This window comes from Aquarana catesbeiana, linkage group LG03 (assembly GCF_042186555.1).
Source record: "Aquarana catesbeiana isolate 2022-GZ linkage group LG03, ASM4218655v1, whole genome shotgun sequence".
NCBI classification, from domain to species: domain Eukaryota; kingdom Metazoa; phylum Chordata; class Amphibia; order Anura; family Ranidae; genus Aquarana; species Aquarana catesbeiana.
In genome coordinates, this window is record NC_133326.1 from 249,260,142 (window position 1) to 249,284,973 (window position 24,832).

Sequence of the window (24,832 nt, forward strand, 5' to 3'; positions counted from 1 at the left end):
AGCTATATACCCTGATCTGTGATGTTGAGCTATATACCCTGATCTGTAATGCTGAGCTATATACCCTTATCTGTAATGCTGAGCTATATATACTGATCTGTGAGGCTGAGCTATATACCCTTATCTGTAATGCTGATCTATATATCCAGATCTATGATGTTGAGCTATACACCCTGATCTGTGAGGCTGAGCTATATAGCTATATACCCTGATCTGTGATGTTGAGCTATATACCCTGATCTGTGATGCTGAGCTATATACCCTGGTCTATGAGGTTAAGCTATTTAGCCTGATCTGTAATGTTGAGCTATATACCCTGATCTGTGAGGCTGAGCTATATACCCTAATCTGTGAGGCTGAGCTATATACCCTGATCTGTGAGGCTGAGCTATATACCCTGATCTGTGAGGCTGAGCTGTATACCCTGATCTGTGAGGCTGAGCTATATACTCTGTCATGTGATGCTGAGCTGTATACTCTGTCCTGTGATGCTGGGGCTGTATACTCCTGTTCTGTGATTCTGGGACTTTATACTCTGTCCCGGGATGCTGAGCTTTATACTCCTGACACTATGGGTGGAAGCAAGTGGAATACAGGGGACAGAGTGGGTGGATTCTATAAGGGGTGGTGCTTATGAGAAGTGGGAAGGGGTCAAAATGGAAGGGCGGGGTCTGGCGCCCCCCCATCCTAAAACTTCACCAGTCGCCACAGGTTCCGAGAAAGAAGAACCGTCCAGAATCTGTGTCTGTGTTTAATAACATTGACACAGGCTGTGCTGTGGTTTGCTACAGCTGATCAGCAGGCCAAAAATCACTGGCTGGGACCTGCTGCCAAAATTGTGCTGTAGCGAATCAGGGTTCAAGGATGGCTTGTTTTAATCACTAGCGAACCGCCCACAGTACATTTACATGTATGTGATCCATGGGTATAGGGCACGCGCCCCCCCCCCCCCCGCTCCATCTGTGCTGTGATTCGCTACAGATGATCAGCAGGCCAAAAATCACTGGCTGGGACCTGCTGCCAAAATTGTGCTGTAGCGAATCACAGCACAGATGGAGCAGAGGGGCGCGCACGCCCTATACCCGTTAGAGTGGATCACATACATGTAAATGTACTGTGAGCGGTCCGCTAGTGATTAAAACAAGCCATCCTTGAACTCTGTAGCAACAGAGACTCTGAAGTTAGGTGTCTTATCTGGAAAGGCTGGCAGTTTGCCAAGTCCATGCTGCCATAGAAAATAAAGGGGCAAGAGTTATTATTTCAGTGCCTCCATTGTAAAATTTGAAGATGAATTTATCCACAATGTTTTTAGTTACAGATGAATGGGTAGATAAGTGATAGTACTGAACTTAGTAGGATAAAGAATTGATTTTAGAGTAAATCCAAAAGGGGGGTTGTTCTACTTGAGGGAGGTGAGCCTTTTGGGAAAGAGGTATTTGGAGACCTGGTTGAGAGCCTAGGCTGCTATTTCTCTGATGGTAATTAGGGAATCACTTTTCAAAACATTTTCAGTCCACTGCCCTCACTTTTGTCAGGTCACTCTGATGCACAGTTTCATTATACCCCCAAGTGAGGCCATTCAACAAACTTTTCCCTGATTAACCCACAAGTAGTTATATAAGCCCTGAAGAAGAGTAAGCATATCCCCCAAAATACATTGGCTACAAAAAAAAATGATTGTTCAATAAACATTTTAAATGAGCTTCTATGCATGCTGGCTGTTTTTACCAGGCACTCTCAATCACATATTTAGGCTATAGATACACTAGGGCAGGGGTCTCCAAATTTTCTAAACAAAGGGCCAGTTTACTGTCCTTCAGACTTTAGGGGTGCTGGACTGTGACCATTGGGAGTAGAAAAGGTCCAGACATCAGTGGGGAGAAAATAACGCCACATAATTTGTTTCAGTGGGAGTAATTGTGCCCCATCATTGGTGTCAGTGGGAGCAATTATGCGCCATCGTTGGTGTCAATGGGCCCCATTGTTGGTGTCATTGGGAGTAACTGTGTCTCATCATTGGTGTCAGTGGGAGGAATTGTGCCCCATCATTGGTGTCAGTGGGAGGAATTGTGACCTATCATTGAGTTCACTGGGCAACATTGTGGGTGTCATTGGGAGGAATTATGCCCCATTGTTGGTGTCATTGGGAGGAATTATGTCCCTTCATCAGTGTCAGTGGGGGGGAATTATTCCCCATTGTTGATATCAGTGGGTGCCCCAAGGGCCAAATATGGGCAAGCTAAGGGCCACATTTAGCCCCGGGCCGCAGTTTGGAGACCACTGCACTAGGGAATGGGGGCTTGTTTTAAACTGTTTTTAGTGCTTGTTGAGAATATGTAAATATTTTTAAAGTGCATGGTATGGGCACAGGTACAGCCTAATCTTGACTTTATGAACAAACCATAAAGTTAAATAAGGGCATCTTTCAGTGATGGAATGTGATTTGTGAACTTAGGCTCTTGAAGTAACGATATTAAAGAGAATGATAGAAAAAAATTGCTGAATGTCTGAGAATGACCAGCACCACATCCCTTGTTTGAAAATGACATAACAAAAGAACCAAGATATGGGATTTTTAAGGTGCCAAAACACGTTAAAATATCATAAAAAATTATGTCAAAATTTTATTGGAAACATCTAAAAATCAACATATTGTTGTCAAATATAACCTTACAATACATGAAACCGATGCAACTGATTGGATGTCTACATGTTTCACCATAACAATGGCTTCCTCAGGAGAACTTTTGTCAGGCACTGCATGTATGATCACTATAAATTGAAAATAACAAAATTTAGATGCAATGAAACAAAAACATACTTTAATAATAACAAACATATGTATTACAATATTAAACCAATTTCTCACGTGTGCAAAGGCCTGTGCATTATTTTATAGGACTCTTTTAGCTGGATGTTGATAAGTACTTAACATTAAAATCCCATGAATATTTTGGCTCCAAAACCACAGGGATGGACTGATATGGATAATTGATGAAGTCACAGAGATAAGCACAAAGCTGCCCCCTATTGGCCCATCTGAGAGGGAGGTGGTATGTGTAAGTAATCAAGACAAGACTAAACAGCAAAAGAAATACATATTTGTTTTCTGCCTACCTGTAAAAACAGTGGGCAGCAATAAATCCTGAATTGAAGGGTAACAAATCCAAAAATGTCCCAGTTGTTTTCCTTTCCCACACTAGGAGAGGGAGCAAGGGGTAGTTTTCAACAAAAATCAAGGTTATTATTATACGGGATTTATATAGCGCTAACAGTTTAAGCAGCGCTTTACAATATAAAAGGGATACAATACAGTTATAATACAATAAGATACAGGAGGATTAAGAGGGGCCTGCTCAGAAGAGCTTACAATCTAATAGGGTGGGGCAGGTGGTAAAAAAGGTTGTAACTGTGGGGAATGAGCTGATGGAAGTGGTAAAAGATTAGTTAGAGACATTATAGGCTTTCCTGAAGAAATTAGCTTTCAGGGATCGCCTGAAGGTAGCAAGAGTAGGGGATAGCCGGACAAGTGGAGGTATCGAGTTCCAGAGGATGTGAGAGGCTCTGGAGAAATCCTGGAGATGAGCATGAGAGGAGGAGGAGACGAGAGAGCTTGAGAGTAGGAGGTCTTGAGAAGAGCGGAGAGGACGATTTGGGTAATATTTGGAGACAAGATTGGTGATGTAGCTTGGGGCAGAGTTGTGAATGGCTTTGTATGTTGTGGTTAGTATTTTGAATTTAATTCACTTGGTGATTAGGAGCCAGTGTAGGGATTGGAGGAGAGGGTTGGCAGACACTGAGCGGTTGGTAAGGTGGATAAGTCTGGCAGCAGCATTCATGATAGACTGAAGAGGGGATAGCCTATGGAGAGGCAGGCCAATGAGAAGGGAGTTGCAATAGTCAAGGCGAGATATAACAAGGGAGTGAATGAGGAGCTTGGTGGTTTCATTTGTTAAAAAGGGGCGAATAAGGTTCAAAAGAACCACCATGGACCTAAATCAGAAAGTGGCATATGAGCTACTTGTAACTACTAAACACCTTATGTTAGCTTCAATCAAATTCCCCTTCAGTCAAAAGTACTGCTTACCTTTACCTTGTAGGATGCAATGCAAAGGAATCCTCTACCTCTTCTGTGCTGAGCCACTGCTGAATTGCTGCGGACTGGCGAGCTTATGTACCCCCTCCACCTCCACCAGCACAAATGGCACCGGCGGAGGCGCGGGCGCCAAGAAAGGGTCAGTGCGCATGCACGAGCTGCGTCGGAACGACGCAAAAACATGCGGCGTCAATGACGTGGACCAATTGCCATGCTAGAAACAATGCCCATAGAAGGGCGTGGCTAAGGAGATAGCCATCGCCCCTAGTGGGACATCACTGAACGAGTGATCACAAGCGCTGTCCGAACAGCGACAAAAACCGCTGCCCAGTGGCGCCATTCTGGCAAGCCATACAGGAGTCCCTGATGCTCACCCAGGACAATGCCCCAGGGAGTCATCCTGGGTGAGCATCAGGGACTCCTGTATGGCTCGCCGGGGTGGAGCCATTTGGCGGTGCTTTTTGCTTGGTCCCCATAGGGGAATGTCGCTGTTCGGAGGGCCTTAAAACCCCATATCTTGGTTCTTTTGTTATGTAATTTTCAGATTAAAGAGAAACTCAAGGCAAACATTACGAAACATAATTTCATCAGGTACACGGTCAATTAAAAATGATTGTGTAGCACCCTCATAGCTAGGCTGTTAGGCAAATTTAGTGTTTTGGCTTTGGCTGCAGTCACAGAAGCAGTAATTGTTTGGTCTGGTCTGTTCAAGGTTTCACAGGCTGGGAGTTTAATTATCTCCCCCGGCCTCTAGAAGAATTTTCTAGAGCTAAGGGTGGGAGGATACAAATTGCAGGCCTGAATATTTAGTAAGGCCCAGACAATCCCTGGGGCGGTATGGTTATATGGTGGCTGGGTTACTGTTAAACTGTTAAATAGGCTGGAACCCTGGGAGAATGGCCTCTTTCTCCTCATGTGGGGATAGGTCCAGGAGCTTAAGGGAAGGGAGACTGCTTGCCTCTGCCCCCCCCCCCTCCATCTTTGACTGGAATCTGGGCTATTCTGTTGAAGGTTATTCTTTAGACTGATCACTGCCAGGATCTGTGAGTAAAGCCAAAGCCCTGTGTGCAGTGTCTGATATGTTTCCCAGCTGGGAGAGGATACTGTATCGCTGCTGCTTAGAGATAGAGTCTTCAGCAATTTAATTTATTGAGCCTGAGTGGATGAGATATTGTGCGTGTTCCTGGCTGCCTGCACTTGGTTAGAGAAAGAACCTGTGCACATCTACAGTGGCTCCTGTCGGGGTAGCGGTACAATTGCATAGAAAAAAAAAGTATAGATACATGTCTGTCTTTATTTTACTTTATTTGTACAGCATGATTCAGACTGGGAGCAGAAGGGTCATTACTCTTATTGCATTGTGCAAAACACACTCATAAATTCATAAAGAGTATCTATAGCACACTTTCCAATTCCACTGTGCCTCTGCATGTCAAATGTTGATGTAGGCAACAGATTCATGTACCTCTTAAAAACAAGCACCTTAATGCATGGAGCACTCTGTGTTGAGAAGCACTAAGGCTGAAGGGTTCATTTGGACAGGCACTTTGTCTGTCACTGTACACCAAGTTTGAGTTGGTCTTAAAGTGATTGTAAACCTAAATATTTTTTTTTCTTAAATAACAACCATGTTATACTTACGTGTTCTATGCAATGGTTTTGCATAGAGCAGCCCTGATCCTCCTCTTCTCAGGTCCCCCACCAGCCCTCCTGGCTCTTCCCCCCTGCCAAGCCGCTTGCTATAAGGGCACTTGTGTGGGCTCAAACTCGAGTCGTGTTTTGTGTTCTTGGGGATAGCGCTGGATCGAGATCGGTCTCAGGTAAGTAAAACAGGTGGTTGGGGGGGATGGAGGACTGCATACAGAAGGTTTTTTACCTTAATGCAGAAAATGCATTAAGGTAAAAACCTTCTGCCTTTAGAACCACTTTAACAATCTACAGTTTCATTATATACAAACTAGAAATACAAACTGTTTGAATGTATTACATTCATACCACCACTTTTTAAAAATAGTGCTATTAGGAACTACCTGAATCTACTGCTTGTGTCAGTAAAGATACTGGATTTTTTAAACTGGTACAGAACTTTTCAAAGGGGGCATACCGCCAGAAAAGTGTTGGTGGTGCTTTGTGGAATGCCTGTCATTATGAACATGCTTTCAGGTGGGAAGAACTCAGGTGACATTATTAATGTGCTGCTGCTTCATCAAATCAGCAGGCTGGAGAACAAGAAGTGACTAAGGAAGCAGAAAATCATAAGCAATTTGCAAGATAGTAGGATGGGAAATGCTATAATTGTAGTGTGCAACATCTATGTGGGGTATATTATTAAGGTGTTTGGGAAAATATGTTTTATGCATATTATGGTATCAGTATATTTAAATCACAATTGAATCTAAATTGCATGCCAATTTGTTGTACAACAAGATTCCAGAAAGTTCCCCTAAGTGCTTCAAAATGGAATCTGTTACCTTTGGTCACATCATTTTATATGTCCTTTATGTTTGTGAGAAATATTAAAGAGCTCCCCATAATTGGCATTGGGCTTAAAGTTTAAGATATCTCTGCCATTGGTGTTCCCAGAACACCAGATTACCAGCAACCATATTAATCTGAGAAATGGCATGGCCCAATATACTACATCATTGTCTGGATTGCAAACAAAAGCCTTGGACTGGTAGGCACTTTTCCCTACAATCATTATAAAACTTTATTTGCAATTTTGAACGGATTGTATCTTTAATGTACTTGTTCAAAACCTCTAAAAGTATTACTGCTCTTCACTTTGAAATTATGTTGTATTTTTAAGGATAAAGTATGTTTCAATATATACACTGTTCCATTAAAAATACTTCAAGTCCTGTCAGTGTAGTTTGCCTTGATGACACTTTAAGTCTCTAAGAGATTGTTCTGTGCAATCAAGCTTGAGTCGTTTTACTAATTGTACTGCCTTGCTTGATATTTTCTTCTTGTTCCTGTTGTTGTGTGGCACTTGAGACGAATCACTGTCACTGCGGTCGGCTTGAGATTTCTCTTCTAAATGTCCATCATTTACACATCTATTTGAAAGAACTTCTTTTTCTTTGGAATTTCGCCATTTCATTCTTCTGTTCTGGAACCAGATTTTAACCTGTTAATGTGAAGTGAGCTTTATAAGTATATGATCAGAATAACCTGTGCTTGTCAGCAGAGCGCAACTGTTTCATTCTGTTCATTGGCAGGATGACAAATACAGCTTTATGGAAAATATATATATATTTTCCATAAAGCTGTATTATATATATATATATATATATATATATATATATGTATATATATATATATATGCTTTTATGGGATTATTAGGAAAAATGAGCAAAAAAATCGAAAAAATACAATATTTTGTAGCTAACTTTCTTATTAATGTTTATAATCGAAATGTAACCAATCTAAGTTACTAAATGTTTATGCAATTATTGTCTCTGCTGGCAACATAATGAATCAGAATAAGTAATGAACAATCTAAACTGACCTGATGCTCATTTTGCTGTTATTACTTCCGCGACCGCCATACATACAGTGCATACACCAAAGGCTATATCAACTCCTTTCATAAAACGTTCTGCACGCTTTTCACTGAATACAATACGATGTTATGTGGTTAGAGGAGGAAAGAGTTTTATGAAGGGAGTAGGTGGAGTGTGAGCAACCCACATAGCATTTACCTATGCGCTGTATAAAGACCGAATTGTAAATCTCAGAAACTGAAGTTTGGGGCTTACTGTACTGTTGATACTTGGCCTAAGTATTGTGTTGGCAGCTCACCCAGTATTTATTTTTAGGCCTTCAGCGCGCAAGTTTCTGCACCCTTTTTAATACTGTATTGTTATAGTTATAATAATGCAGCAACCATCCACATATGGGACACATCTCATTAGAGATGATTTATTGGTACCTAGAAAATTTCTATAAATAATTTCAACTTTAAGTTCCAGGAGTATGGGGGTTGAAGGAATCGTATTATTACTAATAAAGTGCTGACCATAGCAGAGCAACCTACAACAGTTCAAGCAAGTCCATACATTCTATCAAACACTGAAAGTGTTGATATTCACAGTATATCAGTTTCCAGATTGCCAATTAAGCCTGCGCTTCTCAAATGTGTTGGCTAGGGTGAGTGACTTATGCACCTTGGAGGCAGGATGCTAAAACACTGTCCTTTTCAGGTACAGAATACTGCCTCCACCAAATAAGTGCACAAGTAACCTAAAAAAAATGATCATCAATGCCCAACTGAAATCACAGAAATATATATGCAATCAGATAAATAAGGTGAAGCTGTGTTAATTTCAGTCAAGCAATCATGTGTTATCAAAAATCCTGGGATTTTCTTTCAAGAGAAAAATCAACCACAGATTTTGATAAGTGGGAATACTGGCCTATAAAGAGGTCAAAAAGGTGCGAGACAACTTTAATTTGGCTTTAACAATATTTTCATTTTTCATTTGTTTTGGTTTGGATACAGCAGGGAATTGTTAAAATCCCTTTCAGTGTATTTTTGTAGTCTGTGTCTCATTGGGAAGGTTTCTCTTTGGTTCATCTTCCACAAATACAACAGGAAAGGAGAGAAAATCTCTATAAAGTAAGGGGATTCCCCTCTTAGATAGCTGTGATTTTAGATTTCTTATCACTTTCTCAGTAACAATGGTATTTAAAAGAAAGGGAGAAGGCAAATCTACCTAGCAAGAAAACAAACAATAAATAAAAAGCTCTAATGGTATACAATCAACAAAAAGATACGTTTTTGCAACTGTCGCAAATTTCTTCTATTTCGTCAAAAATGGCTGAGGTTAGCTATAAGCTCTTAACTAGATGGCACTGCACACACTGGTGAAGTTACGCCACATGTTTCCCACCCACTCTACTCTTTGTTGGAGAGAATGTGGGGAGGATGCCTCGCATGTCAATATTTGGTTGTGCTGCGGTTGATCACTGTTAAACAGGGATCTAATATGGAATTGAACCCATGGATGGCGTTGTTTCATTAAACATTCAAACTATTAGGCCATACTGGGAACAAAGAGATATTCTCTATATTCCTCAATGGCTCTGAAGAGTTGATGATATCTGTCTAATGGAGGAACATATTACCTGTTCTTATCCTGGTCTTCATACTAAGATATGCGTCTGTTTGTGCGTGTTTAAATCCTCTTTCTTTTTTCTGAATATTATAGCTGGTTTACCTCCCCAATGATTAACTTATAGGGTATAAATCTAATATTGTGGGGTCTAAAAACTCTGACGCAAGCCAGCTGGTATCAGATCCATCTTCCTCCCCACTTAACCCCCACTCTTTCCTCTCTCACTTTACACTCTGGATTTTTCTTCCTCCTTTTCCTCCCTTCTTTCTAATAAAATGGTGTCAAAGTTCAAGAAATTATTGGTATTGCTACATTTGCCTAGTATGTTTGATTCATCTGCTTTGACTCTTATGCCGCGTACACACGGTCGGACTTTTCGTCTACAAAAGTCCGACAGCCTGTCCGACAGACTTCCGGTGGACTTCCGGCGGACTTTCGGCGGACTTGCAGCAGACTTTCTAACGAACGGACTTGCCTACACACGACCACACAAAAGTCCGACGGATTCGTACGTGATGACGTACACCGGACTAAAATAAGGAAGTTCATAGCCAGTAGCCAATAGCTGCCCTAGCATGGGTTTTTGTCCGTCGGACTAGCACACAGACGAGCGGATTTCGGGGTCCGTCGTAGTTACGACGTAAAGATTTGAAGCATGTTTCAAATCTAAAGTCTGTCGGATTTGAGGCTGAAAAAGTCTGCTGAAAGTCCGGAGAAGCCCACACACGATCGGATTACCAGCCAGCTTTAGTCCGTCGGCGTCCGTTGGACTTTTGTAGATGAAAAGTCCGACCGTGTGTACGCGGCATTACAGCGGCTTGATATGATGTACATTATTCCATCGCCATGTACAAGGTGAATCTTGCCTCTTTTTTTAGATTTCTTTGTTAAGCAAATAAACTTTGTACCTGTTGTATTTTTGTACTTATTGAAAAGTTTTAATAAACAGATATTAAACAAAAAAAACTGCAATGTTCTGGATACGAGGCACCGGAAAATGTATATAATGGTCGGATATCTTTTAACTGCATCTGATTGTTGAAGGTCAATGGTCAAGAGATTAATAGGCAGTTTTCAGCTCCATTTGCTTTTTTGTCGTTTCTTGTTTTTTGTGTAGACCTGATGATGGGGACTGTTTTTAACTCCCAAAACAAGCTTGCTATTTTTATCCTGTATTATAGTAGTTTTGTACTTAAAAAAGATTCTTTGGCCCCTATCAATACTTTCCTCCTGCTAACAATAAAAACCCTACTGGAGTTCTAACTCTTAAATGTTCTATCCAAAAACAAGCAAAGTTTTTTATATATATACGCTTTAACAAACATATATTAATTATATGGCTAACAAAGAGGATATGGTCACAAATTACACATAATTTAGCAAATCAGCTATGTCAGATCCTGCCACAGTTAACTTTACCTGAGATTCCTTCAGAGAAAGATTAACAGCAAGCTTCTTTCGATCAGTTTTGCTAATGTACTTTTGCTTTTGGAACATTTTCTCAAGTGCTTTTCTCTGATCATCTGAAAAAACTGCACGTCTCAAAATCACACGTCTCGTCTTGTTGTTTGAATCATTTGGTAACAGAGAAAGTTCGCTTTCATTTCCTTTAAAAGAAAAATGTTTCATTAGAGGAAGATAGCATTTTGCTAATACAAAAAATCTAAAGTATTTACTGAATTAGACTTATTGCTTCTATACAAGCCATATGAAAACATTAAACAACTTGGAATAATCAGCCCAGTGGAGCCCCCCCCCCCCCCCCGGTCTCTCAGGTAAGTAACTACTGACATAATGATCTTTTTAGCTGTCTGTAAGGGTGTAAATCTTCCCATTAACCACTCATAGGGGCATTATTCCCACTGACCACCAGTGAAATGGAGAACACGTACCACAGTCTGTCAATTTAGGGGGCATTCTTCCTCTCACTGAACATAGCAGTAGAGGGGTCCTACTCCTCTAGCCACTAATTTAAGAGAATCTGTCTGCATTTATTTTATGGCCATTATTATTATAATTTTGTTATATAAAGCTGGGGGTGTTAATGATCTGCCTTGGGTGTCAGATACTGAATTAATATACCACATTCTTAATTATTCTATTATTATATCAATAGCTGACTGAACTTACAGCGGTTCCCTGAGAACTGAAAAGTATTTAATGTGTTCCTCCAGGGTAAAAAGGTTAATAAATCCTGTACTGGAGGATGCATGAACATGTTAAGAGTTTAAAAAAAGGGGATAAGCAGCAGGTATTCAAAGGCAAGACATCTTCCAGCGTGGTTTTTATTGTAACTTCTACAACTTCTATTAACACATTGCCTCATGCATCAATTAAGAATATATTTAAGAAAATTATTCAGCCTCTGAAAATAATTGTGATGTCCCTGCATTGAAATTAGAGAACAGCTGAGGATCATCCAGAACTTTGTAACACCAATTTACTTTACCGTAGCATTTGTCATCCGTCATCAGTAATGGTTGGTCTTACCCTACATGCATCCCTATTTTTATGCAATCTGTCAAAAGTACAGCTATCAAAAGTTACCATCTATTCTGAGGAAGATGCCAACTGTCATTGCTGATTGCCTAGCTGTCATGCTGAATCAACGGCTTCAGGACTTTACAGGCATGGATTTAGGACAAATATGTAATTCAGAATTTTTCTATTACTTTTTTATGAAATCTGCTAGTTATTGGTCATAATCTCAAAAAATATTTAGACCATAACATCATTATGACCAGTGCTGGGACAAGGTGCTCTGACTCTTAAGGTGAAGATGCCAAAGTTCACCCCCTCCCTTCACCTGGAGCTGGGATAGGCTCCTGCTTGTACATCCCCACCTACACTGACTGGGCTGGTGTACCATGCAAAAATGACAGTCACTGTCTGCTGGCCTTAGGGTTACCAGTTTTTTGGTCCATGGAAAACTGAATGACATAAGAGTAAGTTGTGGTGTGGTAAAACTAGTGTGATTCAGTCATTATGAGTGCAATGAAACAGGTTATCTATTTAATTCATAGAAGGTGCAAATCTTTTCTGCTATTTGGGTCTTTTGGTGCTTTTATAAAGGCAGCAGAATTATGTTTCTGGTATAAAGTTTTTTTTTTTCCAAATTGGCACTATCAAAATGAATGAACACACATTTTAAATGTTTACATGAGGACAATACTTTGATTTGCACATAACATCAATTTGTGAATAAAGGATACAACTACTCCCTTCATTCATGAATGAAGAGAAGGACCTTCAAACAAACCAGCACTGCAGATTATACCAGTGTAATCTGCAGGACCCTGCTGTCAATTTGAGAGCTGGAATGCTGTTCTCTGTGTCTCAGGAGCTGCCTTTGGCACCCCTGATACAGAATGGGACTGAACTGACACACTAACGGCAGAGGCCATTGATTACACCAGCAGTAGCTTTCTCAGTGTAGTTGGTTTGATAGCCAGGTCTTTAAGTGCTGAATACAGCCAACAGAACCAGGATCCGCAGAACCTGAACCACAAACTCCACCACCACAGAAAATGAGGTTGGATTCTTTCTTGCCTATGTCGGTCTGGTCCTGAGCACAATGGCAGGCAACCAGCAATTTCCTAAGGAGCTCATCAGGATAGCCTTTGTATGTCTTTGACTTGTAAGTTTTCTTGTAGAATGTTTCAAAAGTCCCTTAATTTTTTACATCATGCCTCATCTCACTCTGATAATGTATAACTGAATGTCATGTGTTTTCCTTTGTTGAAAAACTGTAAATCAGCAAAATATGAGAGTTATTTACAACTGATAAGGCCAAAGTTAAGGTGTACAGTACAGTAATGCCTAACAACCAATCATTAGTCAGCTGTCATTGCAATCATTGTATGAACCAGTTGAAAAATAATATCTTAGTGGCTGTGCATTTTGCAATTCATCATTGCTGTTTAAACTACCTTATTAACCACCATGGCGGGCTGATTATGTCAGTATTTTTGAATGTCAAAGCGGTACATTGTTTTGCATTGAAATTTGTTGTTTTATATTGTAGGCCTGTAATTCTTAGGAAAAACACACTTAAACCTGTCCAAACAAGAGTCTAGTAGATAACCCGGGTATGATAAAGTTTAAAACTTGAAATAAAAAATTATAATATAATAAAAAATAATAATATAATAATAAAAATTTTAATTCAATAATGTAATCAAACCAAAAACACTGAAATTTGTCCAAACAAGGGTGCAATATTACTAGTCACTGTAATACTAGACACTGCATATTGGTTTAGTAAACATCTCGAGTATGAAAAATTTTGAAACATGGGACGGCACAAAGTCCAACGTCAATCATGACAATGATGACAATCGAACCTGGTTTCCTTTCTGATTTTCTTTCCACTGTCATCTCCCTTCGAGCAACAAACCACGCACATCCTTGTAGGTGCTGACTTTTTCTCGGTTGGTGGGATGTAGTCCATGAAGTGATGACCAGTCAGGTGTTTCGGGTTGACAATGCCAGCAGCACAACGTCCAGCTCCATTCACAGCCATTGATGGTGTTTGGTGGTTCACATAGATACGTTCGGCAACTTTCCAAATTAAGTCAGACTGAATCACAGGCTTGTCACTCTTTTTTTGAGCAGAATGTAAGTATTCCACAAGCCTTGCTCAAGAAGATGCCTGAAGATCTTCTTGTAGTACTTCTTTTGCTGTTTCCTTATTGCTGGGTAGAATGTCATTGCTTGGTCGACACCTCCCATGGTGTTATTGTAGTCTATCACTACTTGTGGCTTCATGATTTCTTTCCCACTTTTTGTGCGTGCCATAACAGTGGAGGTATTATGAACTGTACTCATTAGGCATACATCTTTCTTGTCATGCCATCGCAGTGCCATCATTTTGCCTTTCTGCCAGGCAACCATTTCTCCAGTCTTCAGCTTCTTATTGCCAAACATTGGCGGCATGCCGCACCAGTTAGCGCTAACCATTCCATAGGCATCTGTTTTGTTTTGCAGAAGAAACTCATAAAGTTCAGGAGACGTGTAAAAGTTGTCGGTTGTTACGCAATAGCTCTGATTAAGCGATGGCTCAATGAGTGAAAGAACAGAAGATGTTGCCATTCCATAGTTCCTCTATTTTGGATTTAATTTTGTTCCTTTTCCAATGTATATGACTGACTTCCAGATGTAGCCAGTTGATGATTCACGTAGCATGTAGGATTTTACGCCAAATCCTGCTCTGTTTGATGCAATGTATTGTACCCAGCTGAGCCTTCCCTTGTAGGCCATTAGACTTTCATCTATGCTGTTTTCTCTTTCTGGCACATATCTCCATTGGAAATTCTTTAAAATCATTTGAGATACTTCCCTAACTTTCTTTCGTTTTGGTGTAGGATACGTAGATTCATCAAATTCTTCGTTGTTTTCGAAGTGTAAAAATTTCATGATCAGGGAAAATCTGTACTCTGACATGACTGTGCCAAAGAAAGGAGTGTCACGTAATTTAATAGTTGTCCAATACCACTTCTGCAGGGGTTTCCCCACCACTCCCTGAAGTATTATTAGGCCCAGAAATTTCCAAATGTCATCTTTGATCACTGGTTCCCACTTTCTGCTTCTTGAAAACTTCAGATGCAGAGAAGCTAATTGTTGCTCTTTGTACCAGTTTGTCTCAGTAACTATTTTTTCAATAACCTCATCGGTCAGAATTTCAGAAATAATTGTAAGTATGCCAAGGGGTTGTCATGTTCAACGTCTACTTTCATACCAGATACTCCAGTAAATGGGAATCTTGGGGGGCTGCCTGATTCATACCACAGTCAATAGAGCACCAAGTTCGCACATCACTGAGCTCAGTCACAGAATCGTCGCTGTTGTCACCTTCAGTGTCTGATGATGAATTTCCCTACAAATCACTATCGCTCAATTCTGCAAGTGATTCTAATTCACTATCGCTGTTTTCTAGCTGGTTTAAAACTGCTTTTGACCTAAAGGGATGCTTTTTGGATGCTATGGATGTTCTCAAGTTTCCAGGCAGAAAGAACAGTAAAAGTGCAGGTAGGGCACTGGAAAAAGCACTAGGGACAAAACTGAGGTGAATTGATTTGATACAGTAATGTAATCCTAACAGATTACAATGTATCGTGTGTATGTTATGTTCTGAACTTTTTTTAATTTCCCGCCCAGTTCCGCCCCCCTCCATCTTGGCGCTCGCAGGGATGGGAACCCGGAAGACGGATGCCGGCATAGGCTGGAGGACACAGCAGGAGGACATCAGGGGATCATAGGGACAGGGTAAGTAACACTACAGGGATACTACAGTGTAACCCTGAGCGTGGTTCAGGGGTTACCGCTTTTGGTACTAAAAATTAACCCAGAGCCACACTCGGGATTACCGCCAGGGAGGTTAAGTAAACTAATCTTTGAAATTTGCATGGATTTTAGAATATTCGTTTACCTTTACCCTGAAGAATTTTTTAAAATAACAGTTAAATATTTAAAATAAAGTGTTAATTTATTAGACATATCAGTCATCTAAAAAAACAGTACCAGAGACAACATTTGGCAACATTTACTGATCACTCTACAGCTGTAGTAATAAATGCCTCTATAATTTGAACAACAATATTGATTTGACTTTGTAGAAGACCACCTTGAAGTGGCGAGGAAAAGGTTTAGTCATGGTTTTCATTTTTGCATTGTCCTTCAATACCTCCTTGTTAAATGGACAATTAATATGACACTGAGAAATGTTCATCGGTCTAGGTTTATAAACAGTCCTGGCAGTTGATAATGGGACCTATGTATTCAGCCAGTTTCTCTATATACTCATCTCACGCTTCTAATCCCTTTTCAGGTAGGAGAACTTATAGGGAAAGATGAGCTTAAAGGAGTCTATAAAAGTCATTTTCATTCACTGCTTTATTTTTCAGTCAAGTATTTAAATGGGGTTCAGAGCTTTCATTGAAATGTGACACAGGATAAAAGATTGCATATAGATCTCTGCTTTATGCCAGTACAAAAGGGCAAATGACCCTTGGTAAGGCCTTTTCAGTATAAAATGGTTTCTAAAGTTCATCTGCACAGTGAAAAATTGTGGTTAAGTCGCGTGTGGATGAGTAAAGAGAAAGTGCCGATTGGTCACGGTCCTGTCATCCATTCTAATGCAACCCAGGCCCAGTGAGAGGCTCTGTGGGAAAGTGTCAGCCCCTTGAGAGACGGCCATAAGCCTGCAGGTCATTAAACTAGCACTATTTACTGCCTCACTTGTCACAAATCATTCACTTTAACTACCCTTCAAAATATAGTAATGCCAGTAATATTAAAATATATTGCCTGCACACATTAAAAAAATAACTAATATAAAGAATTGTGATTAATATTGCAGTGCAAGAATAATATTTCATTCTGCCTGTATAAGTGTTCAAACTATTCTTTTATCTATTGTAAACATGGGTATTTCTGTTTTCTGGCATTTTTATTTTACACTATTTTTTTTTTAGGTTGTTCAGCAATGGTCTACTGTTCCCACAAGGCATGTCAGATCTTAACATTTTCCACAGGGCACAGGCAATACTTCAAATTCTGTACACTTCAGTAATAAACACAATTTTTTAAATATTATTTTATACTTTTTCTTCCAGGTATTTTCTAGAAAGAATACATTTCTAATTGTTAATTCATATAGATTTGTGTTTAAGATTTCTTAGATTTCTAAGTTATAGATTCAAATATCTGTTTCAAATATCATGATTATATTTTAATGTAGTTATATAAGTACATAACATATTTTTTACAAATAAAAAATATTTAACTTTTTTAGTTTAATTTTATATATTATTGCATCTTGAGCTGTGTTTATTGTGAATAGGAGAGTTCCATATATCTTTGCAGCAAGGAAGCTATTAGCTTTTTTTTTTTTGCTGGTTCATTTCCATTGGAGTATTTTCAATTGTTCTCAGCGCTCACATAGGATAAATCTTCGGAAGAGACCCTGAATGAGACTGCTGTGATTTTTCTTAGGAATCAGGCCCTCTCCATTGCATCACCAATTAGCTTTCTTGAACCCATTAAATCCTGCTGCTTTGGTTTACAAAATAACTGAAGCATTACTGATGAAGCATAAAGACTTACTTGAAAAAGCAGTGGGGGAGGCAGAATGCTGACAAGACCCACCACAGCATGCCGGGTAGAAGGGCAGGGACTGCAGAAAAAAGTATTTGGAAACACCTGCAAAAAGTGTAGAAACAGGACATGGTAATTAATGGTAATTTCACTAGTAAAATATTTTAGAACTACAGAAAATTTCAGTATGCGTATATAATTTGGCAAGAGCATTAATAAAATGTATTTTTCTTGCTACAATTTCTATCAAATAAATTAAAAACACTGTATTGCAATCATGCCACGGTGTCATTACATTAATAAATATAAGGTGCATAATGAATAAAACATGTATATTAGTATATATGAATGTTATGTGCAAGTAATTTACAAAGTGAAATGTACCTCCAATTGTTGTGTGCAGGAAAAATTCCACTTTTTTAATTTCTGAATCCCTGCACATATTGGATATTCGAGAAATATAAAGGTTCACTTTACTTAGCAAACTACCCCTACCCTAAAAGTATTTCTTATTTCTGTTTTATTATACTTATGTTTATTGGATTAAGTATTATTTGTGCAGATTTCACATGAAAATGATGGTAGGTCTTCACATTACAAGTTGTTAGTAAATTTGGTTGATCCAGCAGATAAGATCTGAAATGTGTCTATGGGCAGGATTAGGTGGAAAAGATGGCCATTGTATGACTGGACATTCCCCACTAAAAATATAGTGTTATCTTTAAGGAAAGTTAAAAGCTACTGTAGATATCAGGAGCTGGTCGAACATGCAGGTCAGATTTGACCACCCTCAAGCATTTATGTCAGTTTCCTGAACACAAACATAATGTGGGGGGGGGGGGGTAGGTGTGCTGTAAACACCTCTGATGACACCTCTCTAATAGGAAAGTAATAGGTTATTCAACATGCTTGATCACATCTCCGTCCAGATGAGCCTTAACCATAGGCTTTTTGCTGGCAAACTATAGATATTAGATGGTACCCCTTATCAAGTGTCCCTTTCGGCCACAGTGGAATGGATTTTGAAAGCTGTGCCCAAAAAAAGGCAGGATGGCAAATTACCAGTCATCGGTAATTCCTGTGGGTTTCCTGCAGCTGATCCTTCTCCTTTACTTACTTGCTGTGCCATCATCTGCACTGTGACTCTGCGTGGAGGCTTCCATCTTGGTAGAAGCAGGGCTTTGCTTCCTTGTATCAGAGTCTTCAGCAAGGATAACAGTGACACAGTCAAGACAGAACTAAATCTCACTTCAAAACCCCCCAAAACTAGCAGTCCAAGGCAGCAGTGCCTTATATCTAACACTGCAGGTATACAGCTTTAAGCCTGTATGCACAGGAGTGCCTAGGCATCCTTAAATACCAGGAAGTGCACTATTTTTCAGGAGGAATTCAAGACAAAGGGTACATTTTTAGGAGGAACTGCATAGGTACAATTTACAGTTCTAAATGTTTCCTTTTAACATAGCAAATCTTTACTATCTGAGATGAATCTGGCCTAAGGGAACAATTTACTAAAGATGAAACAAGACATTCCATATTTACTTGAAACTGGCCTAAGAAAACAGTTTACCAACGGTAACTACTTGTTCACACTGTAGCGATGTCAGACATCGCATGTGATTCACACCGCACTGCTGTGCAGATCACATGCAAAGTCTGTGTGAAGCGAATTCAGCCATACAAATAGTATGGCTGAATTTGCATTGCATTCGGACTAAAATCGTGCAGGATCCTTTTTTTTTGTCCGCACCAGAATCGAATCGCATGGGTGTTCACATTCATGTGATCCGATTCCTGTCCGCATTCACAGTTCGCACTGCGATATGTGAACCGATCTGGGAGTATCATTAACTTTCTTTTGACACATGCAGCGGTTCGCATAGGGCAGTATGTACTGCCTGCGAGTTCTATGCAATGCAGTTACTGGCACTGGAATTGTGCTGGTTCCTGCATCGCGCTGGTGTGAACCAGCACTAAAGCAACACCTATCATGTATTCCCATTAAACATCTCATCATGTGCATTAACAATCCCCATGCACCCAATTGTTTAAATGCAGTTAACACAGTTTAAATGTTTCTTTCTGTGAATTTTTTGTGAATTTACAGTGAAATAATTATATTTTAAAATAATATAGTGCAGTTAGGGTGATATATACAGTATCTCACAAAAGTGAGTACACCCCTCATATTTTTGTAAATATTATATTATATCTTTTCATGTGACAACACTGAAGAAATTACACTTTGCTACAATGTAATCTGAGGATGCCCCACAGATTCTCAATAGGGTTTAGGTCTGGAGACATGCTTGGCCAGTTCATCACCTTTACCTGGAGGTGTGTTTGGGGTCGTTATCATGTTGGAATACTGCCCTGCGGCCCAGTCTCTGAAGGGAGGGGATCATGCTCTGCTTCAGTATGTCACAGTACATGTTGGCGTTCATGGTTCCCTCAATGAACTGTAGCTCCCCAGTGCTGGCAGAACTCATGCAGCCCCAGACTATGACGCTCCCACCACCATGCTTGACTGTAGGCAAGACACACTTGTCTTTGTACTCCTCACTTGGTTGCCGCCACACAGGCTTGACACCATCCGAACAAAATAAGTTTATCTTGGTCTCATCAGACCAAAGGACATGGTTCCAGTAATCTATGTCCTTAGTCTGCTGTCTTCAGCAAACTGTTTGCGGCTTTCTTGTGCATCATCTTTAGAAGAGGCTTCCTTCTGCGACGACAGCAGTGTGCGGCGTATAGTCTGAGCACTGACAGGCTAACCCCCCACCCCTTCAACCTCTGCAGCAATGCTGGCAGCATACACACATGTCTATTTCCCAAAGACAACCTCTGCATATAACTTTGAGCACGGGCACTCAACTTCCTTGGTTGACCATGGCGAGGCCTGTTCTGAGTAGAACCTGTCCTGTTAAACTGCTGTATGGTCTTGGCCACCGTGCTGCAGCTCAGTTTCAGGGTCTTGGAAATTCTCTTATAGCCTAGGCCATCTTTATGTAGAGCAACAATTCTTTTTTCAGATCCTCAGAGAGTTCTTTGCCATGAGGTGCCATGTTGAACTTCCAGTGACCAGTATGAGAGAGTGAGAGCGATAACACCAAATTTAACACACCTGCTCCCCATTCACACCTGAAACCTTGTAACACTAACGAGTCACATGACACTGGGGAGGGAAAATGGCTAATTGAGCCCAATTTGGACATTTTCACTTAGGGGTGTACTCACTTTTGTTGCCATCAGTTTAGACATTAACGTGTGTTGAGTTATTTTGAGGGAACTACAACTCAATATTATTACCACATATGTGATCTTTTCTTTTGCTGTCACCATATCTACTTATGTATTCTAATTGTTAAAATTCAATAAACAAATTTGACAAGAGTTATCTTGAGGGGACAGCAAATTTACACTGTTATACAAGCTGTACACTCACTACTTTACATTGTAGCAAAGTGTAATTTCTTCAGTGTTTGTCACATGAAAAGATATAATAAAATACTTACAAAAATGTGAGGGGTGTACTCACTTTTGTGAGATACTGTATATATGCCAAAGTTTCTGAAAATATGTTTGAATAGATTTACATAAGGCAAAGCCATAGCCAAATAAACAGCAAAAAAAATGGTTTTGGTGCACTTTACATAAACTTTATGTATAGTGAGTTTTGTAGTTTTTAATAGGGAAGCCGGGGGGGGGGGGGACCGTTGTCAGTTTTTTGTTGCCTGTGTCCTGTTAGGGATATTTCTCTTTATTTCCTGTCTTAGAAATGCAAAAAGAATGAGGGGAACTCTCCTCAACCTAAAAGGAAGCTGACACTGGAAAATGTGTCCCTTTCAGTTGTAAGATTTCCCCCTTGTCTCTTGCTTTCAGGGCAATTAAAAAAATGTTGTTTTTTCCCTCACTTTCTTCCTCATTGACACTGTACACTAGGGCTAAAAGAGAAGTGAATCTCCCCAGTGGGGATACATACCACAATAAAAGCTTGGCAGAGGGTCCAACCCTATTGAAAACTGAGAAAAAATTGGCCTTTACATACACTTTAAAGGAAATCTAAACCTCAAAACTTTTATATACTGAAGTTTACTATGCCTGCAATGTAGTGGCTGCATTGGTTTTCTTTTTTCATTTTTCTTCATTTAATTTTTGGGATCCTGCCAATAATACACTTTTTGTGCTTGGGTGACAATGCTCGCTCAGTTTCTAAGGAGCGCTCTTTTAGCATTGTCACCCTAAGAGATAATGTGAATTAAGACTACAGAGCACCCCCCTCCCTTCCTGTTTTTTTTTTCTTCTGTTTTTTTTAAACAGGTAAAACTAAACATTTTCAATGATATATTTAACAGTATGATATATTTAACAGACCTAAAATGAGCAAATAGTAGAAGTTCAATGTTAGGGTTTGCATACCCTTTAAATCAATGCCACTTTGTTGTGAATGGCCTGGTAGAGGTATATAGTCAGGCTTTTCACAATGTTGAATTCTTCACTACAATTAAATATTAATCTATGCACTGACAAACTCAGCAAAAAGATATTGTGTTATGGAATCACTAAATTCCTGCTCTTATAAGTTTTTTTTTTTCATAAGTGACAGATTGTCCTTAAGTTTTAACAACATCAAGATTCATTATAGCAAAACTATCATTCAAAATGCTGATGTTGTTGAAGCACTGTAGTAAATGAAGAATAATACCAACACACAACATTCCTAAATTAATGTCTGTATTACACACATTTTGTAATTCTGTATTATGTCTTATGTATATAAGAATGTCTGCAAGCATACAATTATTGTTTCAGAACAGATGGTATATGCCAGATGTTGTATTGCCTTGTTTCAGGAAAAACGTTAAATCATTGTCCCATTAATTAATCATATTATTGTTTCATTATGTGTGAATTATGTGGACACTTCCAATTTATAAATAAACATATTGCCTCTTGAATACAGAGCATTGTATTAAATACTATTATGTATCCTGTTTAGAATCAATTTCTAAAGAGCAATATTAAATGCTTCTTAAAAACAGCATACTATATAACATACATTCCTCAATATGCAGATATTATGTAGTAATATACTATCGATGCAGTGCCATGGTGTTTATATACCTATTATTACAGTTATTTTATCATTAGTGAATATAGAATTGTTTTGATATGCAGGAGCCAATTTGAGAATTGCGATATTTTAAATTCCAATTAAAATGCATGCATACAGATTTGTCAGAACTGTGTATAACCATATAATTCATGAATCCTGATTGGCTGGATTTGTAAACTGTAAAGTCCTTCACAAATCAGACAGATGAAAAAGTAATGAATCAGTTTGTGAGTTTCCTTTCTACAGTACATCCATATTATTATTATGGTGATGATGATTATGAATACTATGATTGCTATTACTGTTATTAGCACAAACTTATCTAGAAAGATGACAAAAACCCTAGGACCCTTGGGTACTTGCTTATGTGAATAAACATAATAAAAATAATAATAATAATAATAATAATAATAATAATAATAATAATAAATAATATAATATATTATTACACTCTTGAATTCTTGCAAGCAATGAGACAGATTCAGTTGACACTTGCTATAATAGGCCAACAATCTTTCTCAGGTGTAAAATCAGGTAACATTGTCAAATAGTTGTTTTCCAGAAGGCTGGAAATTTTCTGAAAAAAAAAATTTGTTCTGAATCATGGATCCAATGGCTGGCCATGATGGTGCTTGGCAATTATTGCAAGAATAACCAGTATGGCTAGCCATTTCTGCTTTCTAAATAAAGTTGATGCACTATTTACGTATACTTTTAAATATCAGAAACATACCTGAATTGTGCTGGTAGAGGGACTCAATATGTGGATAATGAGCAGACAGTCCATCTGATGGTTTAATGAGGTGAAAAGCCCATGATGTAGGATGTGTACCCCCTGATGGGCTAATTTGTTCTGCTGCAGGACACAGAGGGGTTGAAGAAGTGCTGTTGGCCACTGGGACATACTTTGGAGCCGGTTTTGCCACATCTCTCAACAAGTTATCTATTAGAAAACTTCTTCCCAGACCCCCATAAACATGGGGAGTTGCTGAATGGTGTACTGATGCTGAATATCCCATGAAGTTCCAGTTCATAGAATGAGGTGGCAAAACTCCAGACATAATTTCAGGATTAGACCTTACAAAGTTATCTTCCGTTTTCCAGCTTCCTTTCTTGATAGAGCAGCTGTGCTTTGGCTGCTTCAGTTAACTAGAAGAAGTTGCTGAGTAGTTTTTGTACTTAGAGGTGCAGCCATACAAGCTCTCCAGCTAGATAAGACAAGCAGCTTTTCTGGGAGAAGGTGTGTCCAACTCATTCATTATGTCAAATGGCTATGACATTAACAACAATCAAGTGCTGCCCAGCAATACCGGCCTCTGAAATGCACTTTCCACAAAGTGCTTGCCTTTGTGTGAGAATGTATTTACTCCCACTGAAAATATTCAACTAGTGGGATGATTAACTAAAGAAGCCTTCATGTCAACTCAGTGAACTAGTGTTCCCTTCAAAGGCCCTGCTAATTCAGGAGATTTTTTTCCTTTTAATTTTAAGTATTTTTTAAATGTTTTGAAATGTGAACAGGTTGAGCTGGCATAGAACACACTGCCACAAAACTCTAAAAGTACCTATGCACACAAGATGTCAGGTATATACATGCATATATGCAGTCAGTGTTCAGATGATAACAGCACAGTGTGTGGTTTTAAAAGGTCACAGCAGATAAGTAAAGTAAAACTTTAGTGAAAAATGTGAACCTATATTTCTAATAGAGCAAATAAGATAAACTTTACTGCAAGATGCAAAATTGTATTTTCTGTGATCATAAAGTGATCTGGGAACATGCTGTCATATGTCAAATTGCAATGTAGATACCAAGCAGTTAGTAGTTGGAAATAATTTTTATGCCCTAAACAAACTACAGTATTTACTAGTTTAATTTAAGTTCAGGTTTCGAACAAGAATAGCTATACAATATTTAAGATTTTAAAATTAAAATAATGTGTATTGATTAATGATAATTAAATGAAAGGGTCAGTCCACTTTAAATATAATTTTAGTTATAGATGGAGTCTGGTGGACTGAGTCAGCCTCTGGCTTTTCTTTTACCCCAACAAAAAGACTTGCTTACCAAAGTTCCTGACTCTGTTCCTGTCTACCTGAATACCTGTCATACCTTTTGGGTGTATCTGCCCACCTTTGTGTGTTCTCTCTCTTCCTGTTGCATTTCCCATAATATATACATAGCTCCCAACTGTCCCTGATTTCGAGGGACTGTCCCTGATTTGGAACAATGTCCCTCTGTCCCTCATTCCTCCTCATTTGTCCCTCATTTTGGTCTGATCTATATAGTTGTATATAAAATGCACTTTTTATCTATCAAAAAGTGTTTTCCAGGTCTAAACCTTTCATCTGATCTCTAAATTGCAGCATTTGTAAATCCCAAAAGCCAATATGAAGGAAAAGTAG

The 24,832-nt window shown here is 39.1% G+C and overlaps 1 protein-coding gene across 1 annotated transcript; it reads right to left on the reverse strand.

Annotated features, from left to right (window-relative positions):
* Positions 1-6,631: 6,631 nt before the first annotated feature.
* Positions 6,632-23,487, reverse strand: DBX2 (developing brain homeobox 2). The gene is made up of 4 exons (XM_073624027.1): positions 23,160-23,487; positions 17,320-17,415; positions 10,636-10,823; positions 6,632-7,226 (listed from the first exon to the last, which is right to left on the reverse strand). Exons 1-4 carry the CDS (start codon positions 23,485-23,487, stop codon positions 6,960-6,962), a joined length of 879 nt encoding a protein of 292 aa, XP_073480128.1. The 3' UTR covers positions 6,632-6,959.
* Positions 23,488-24,832: the final 1,345 nt, after the last annotated feature.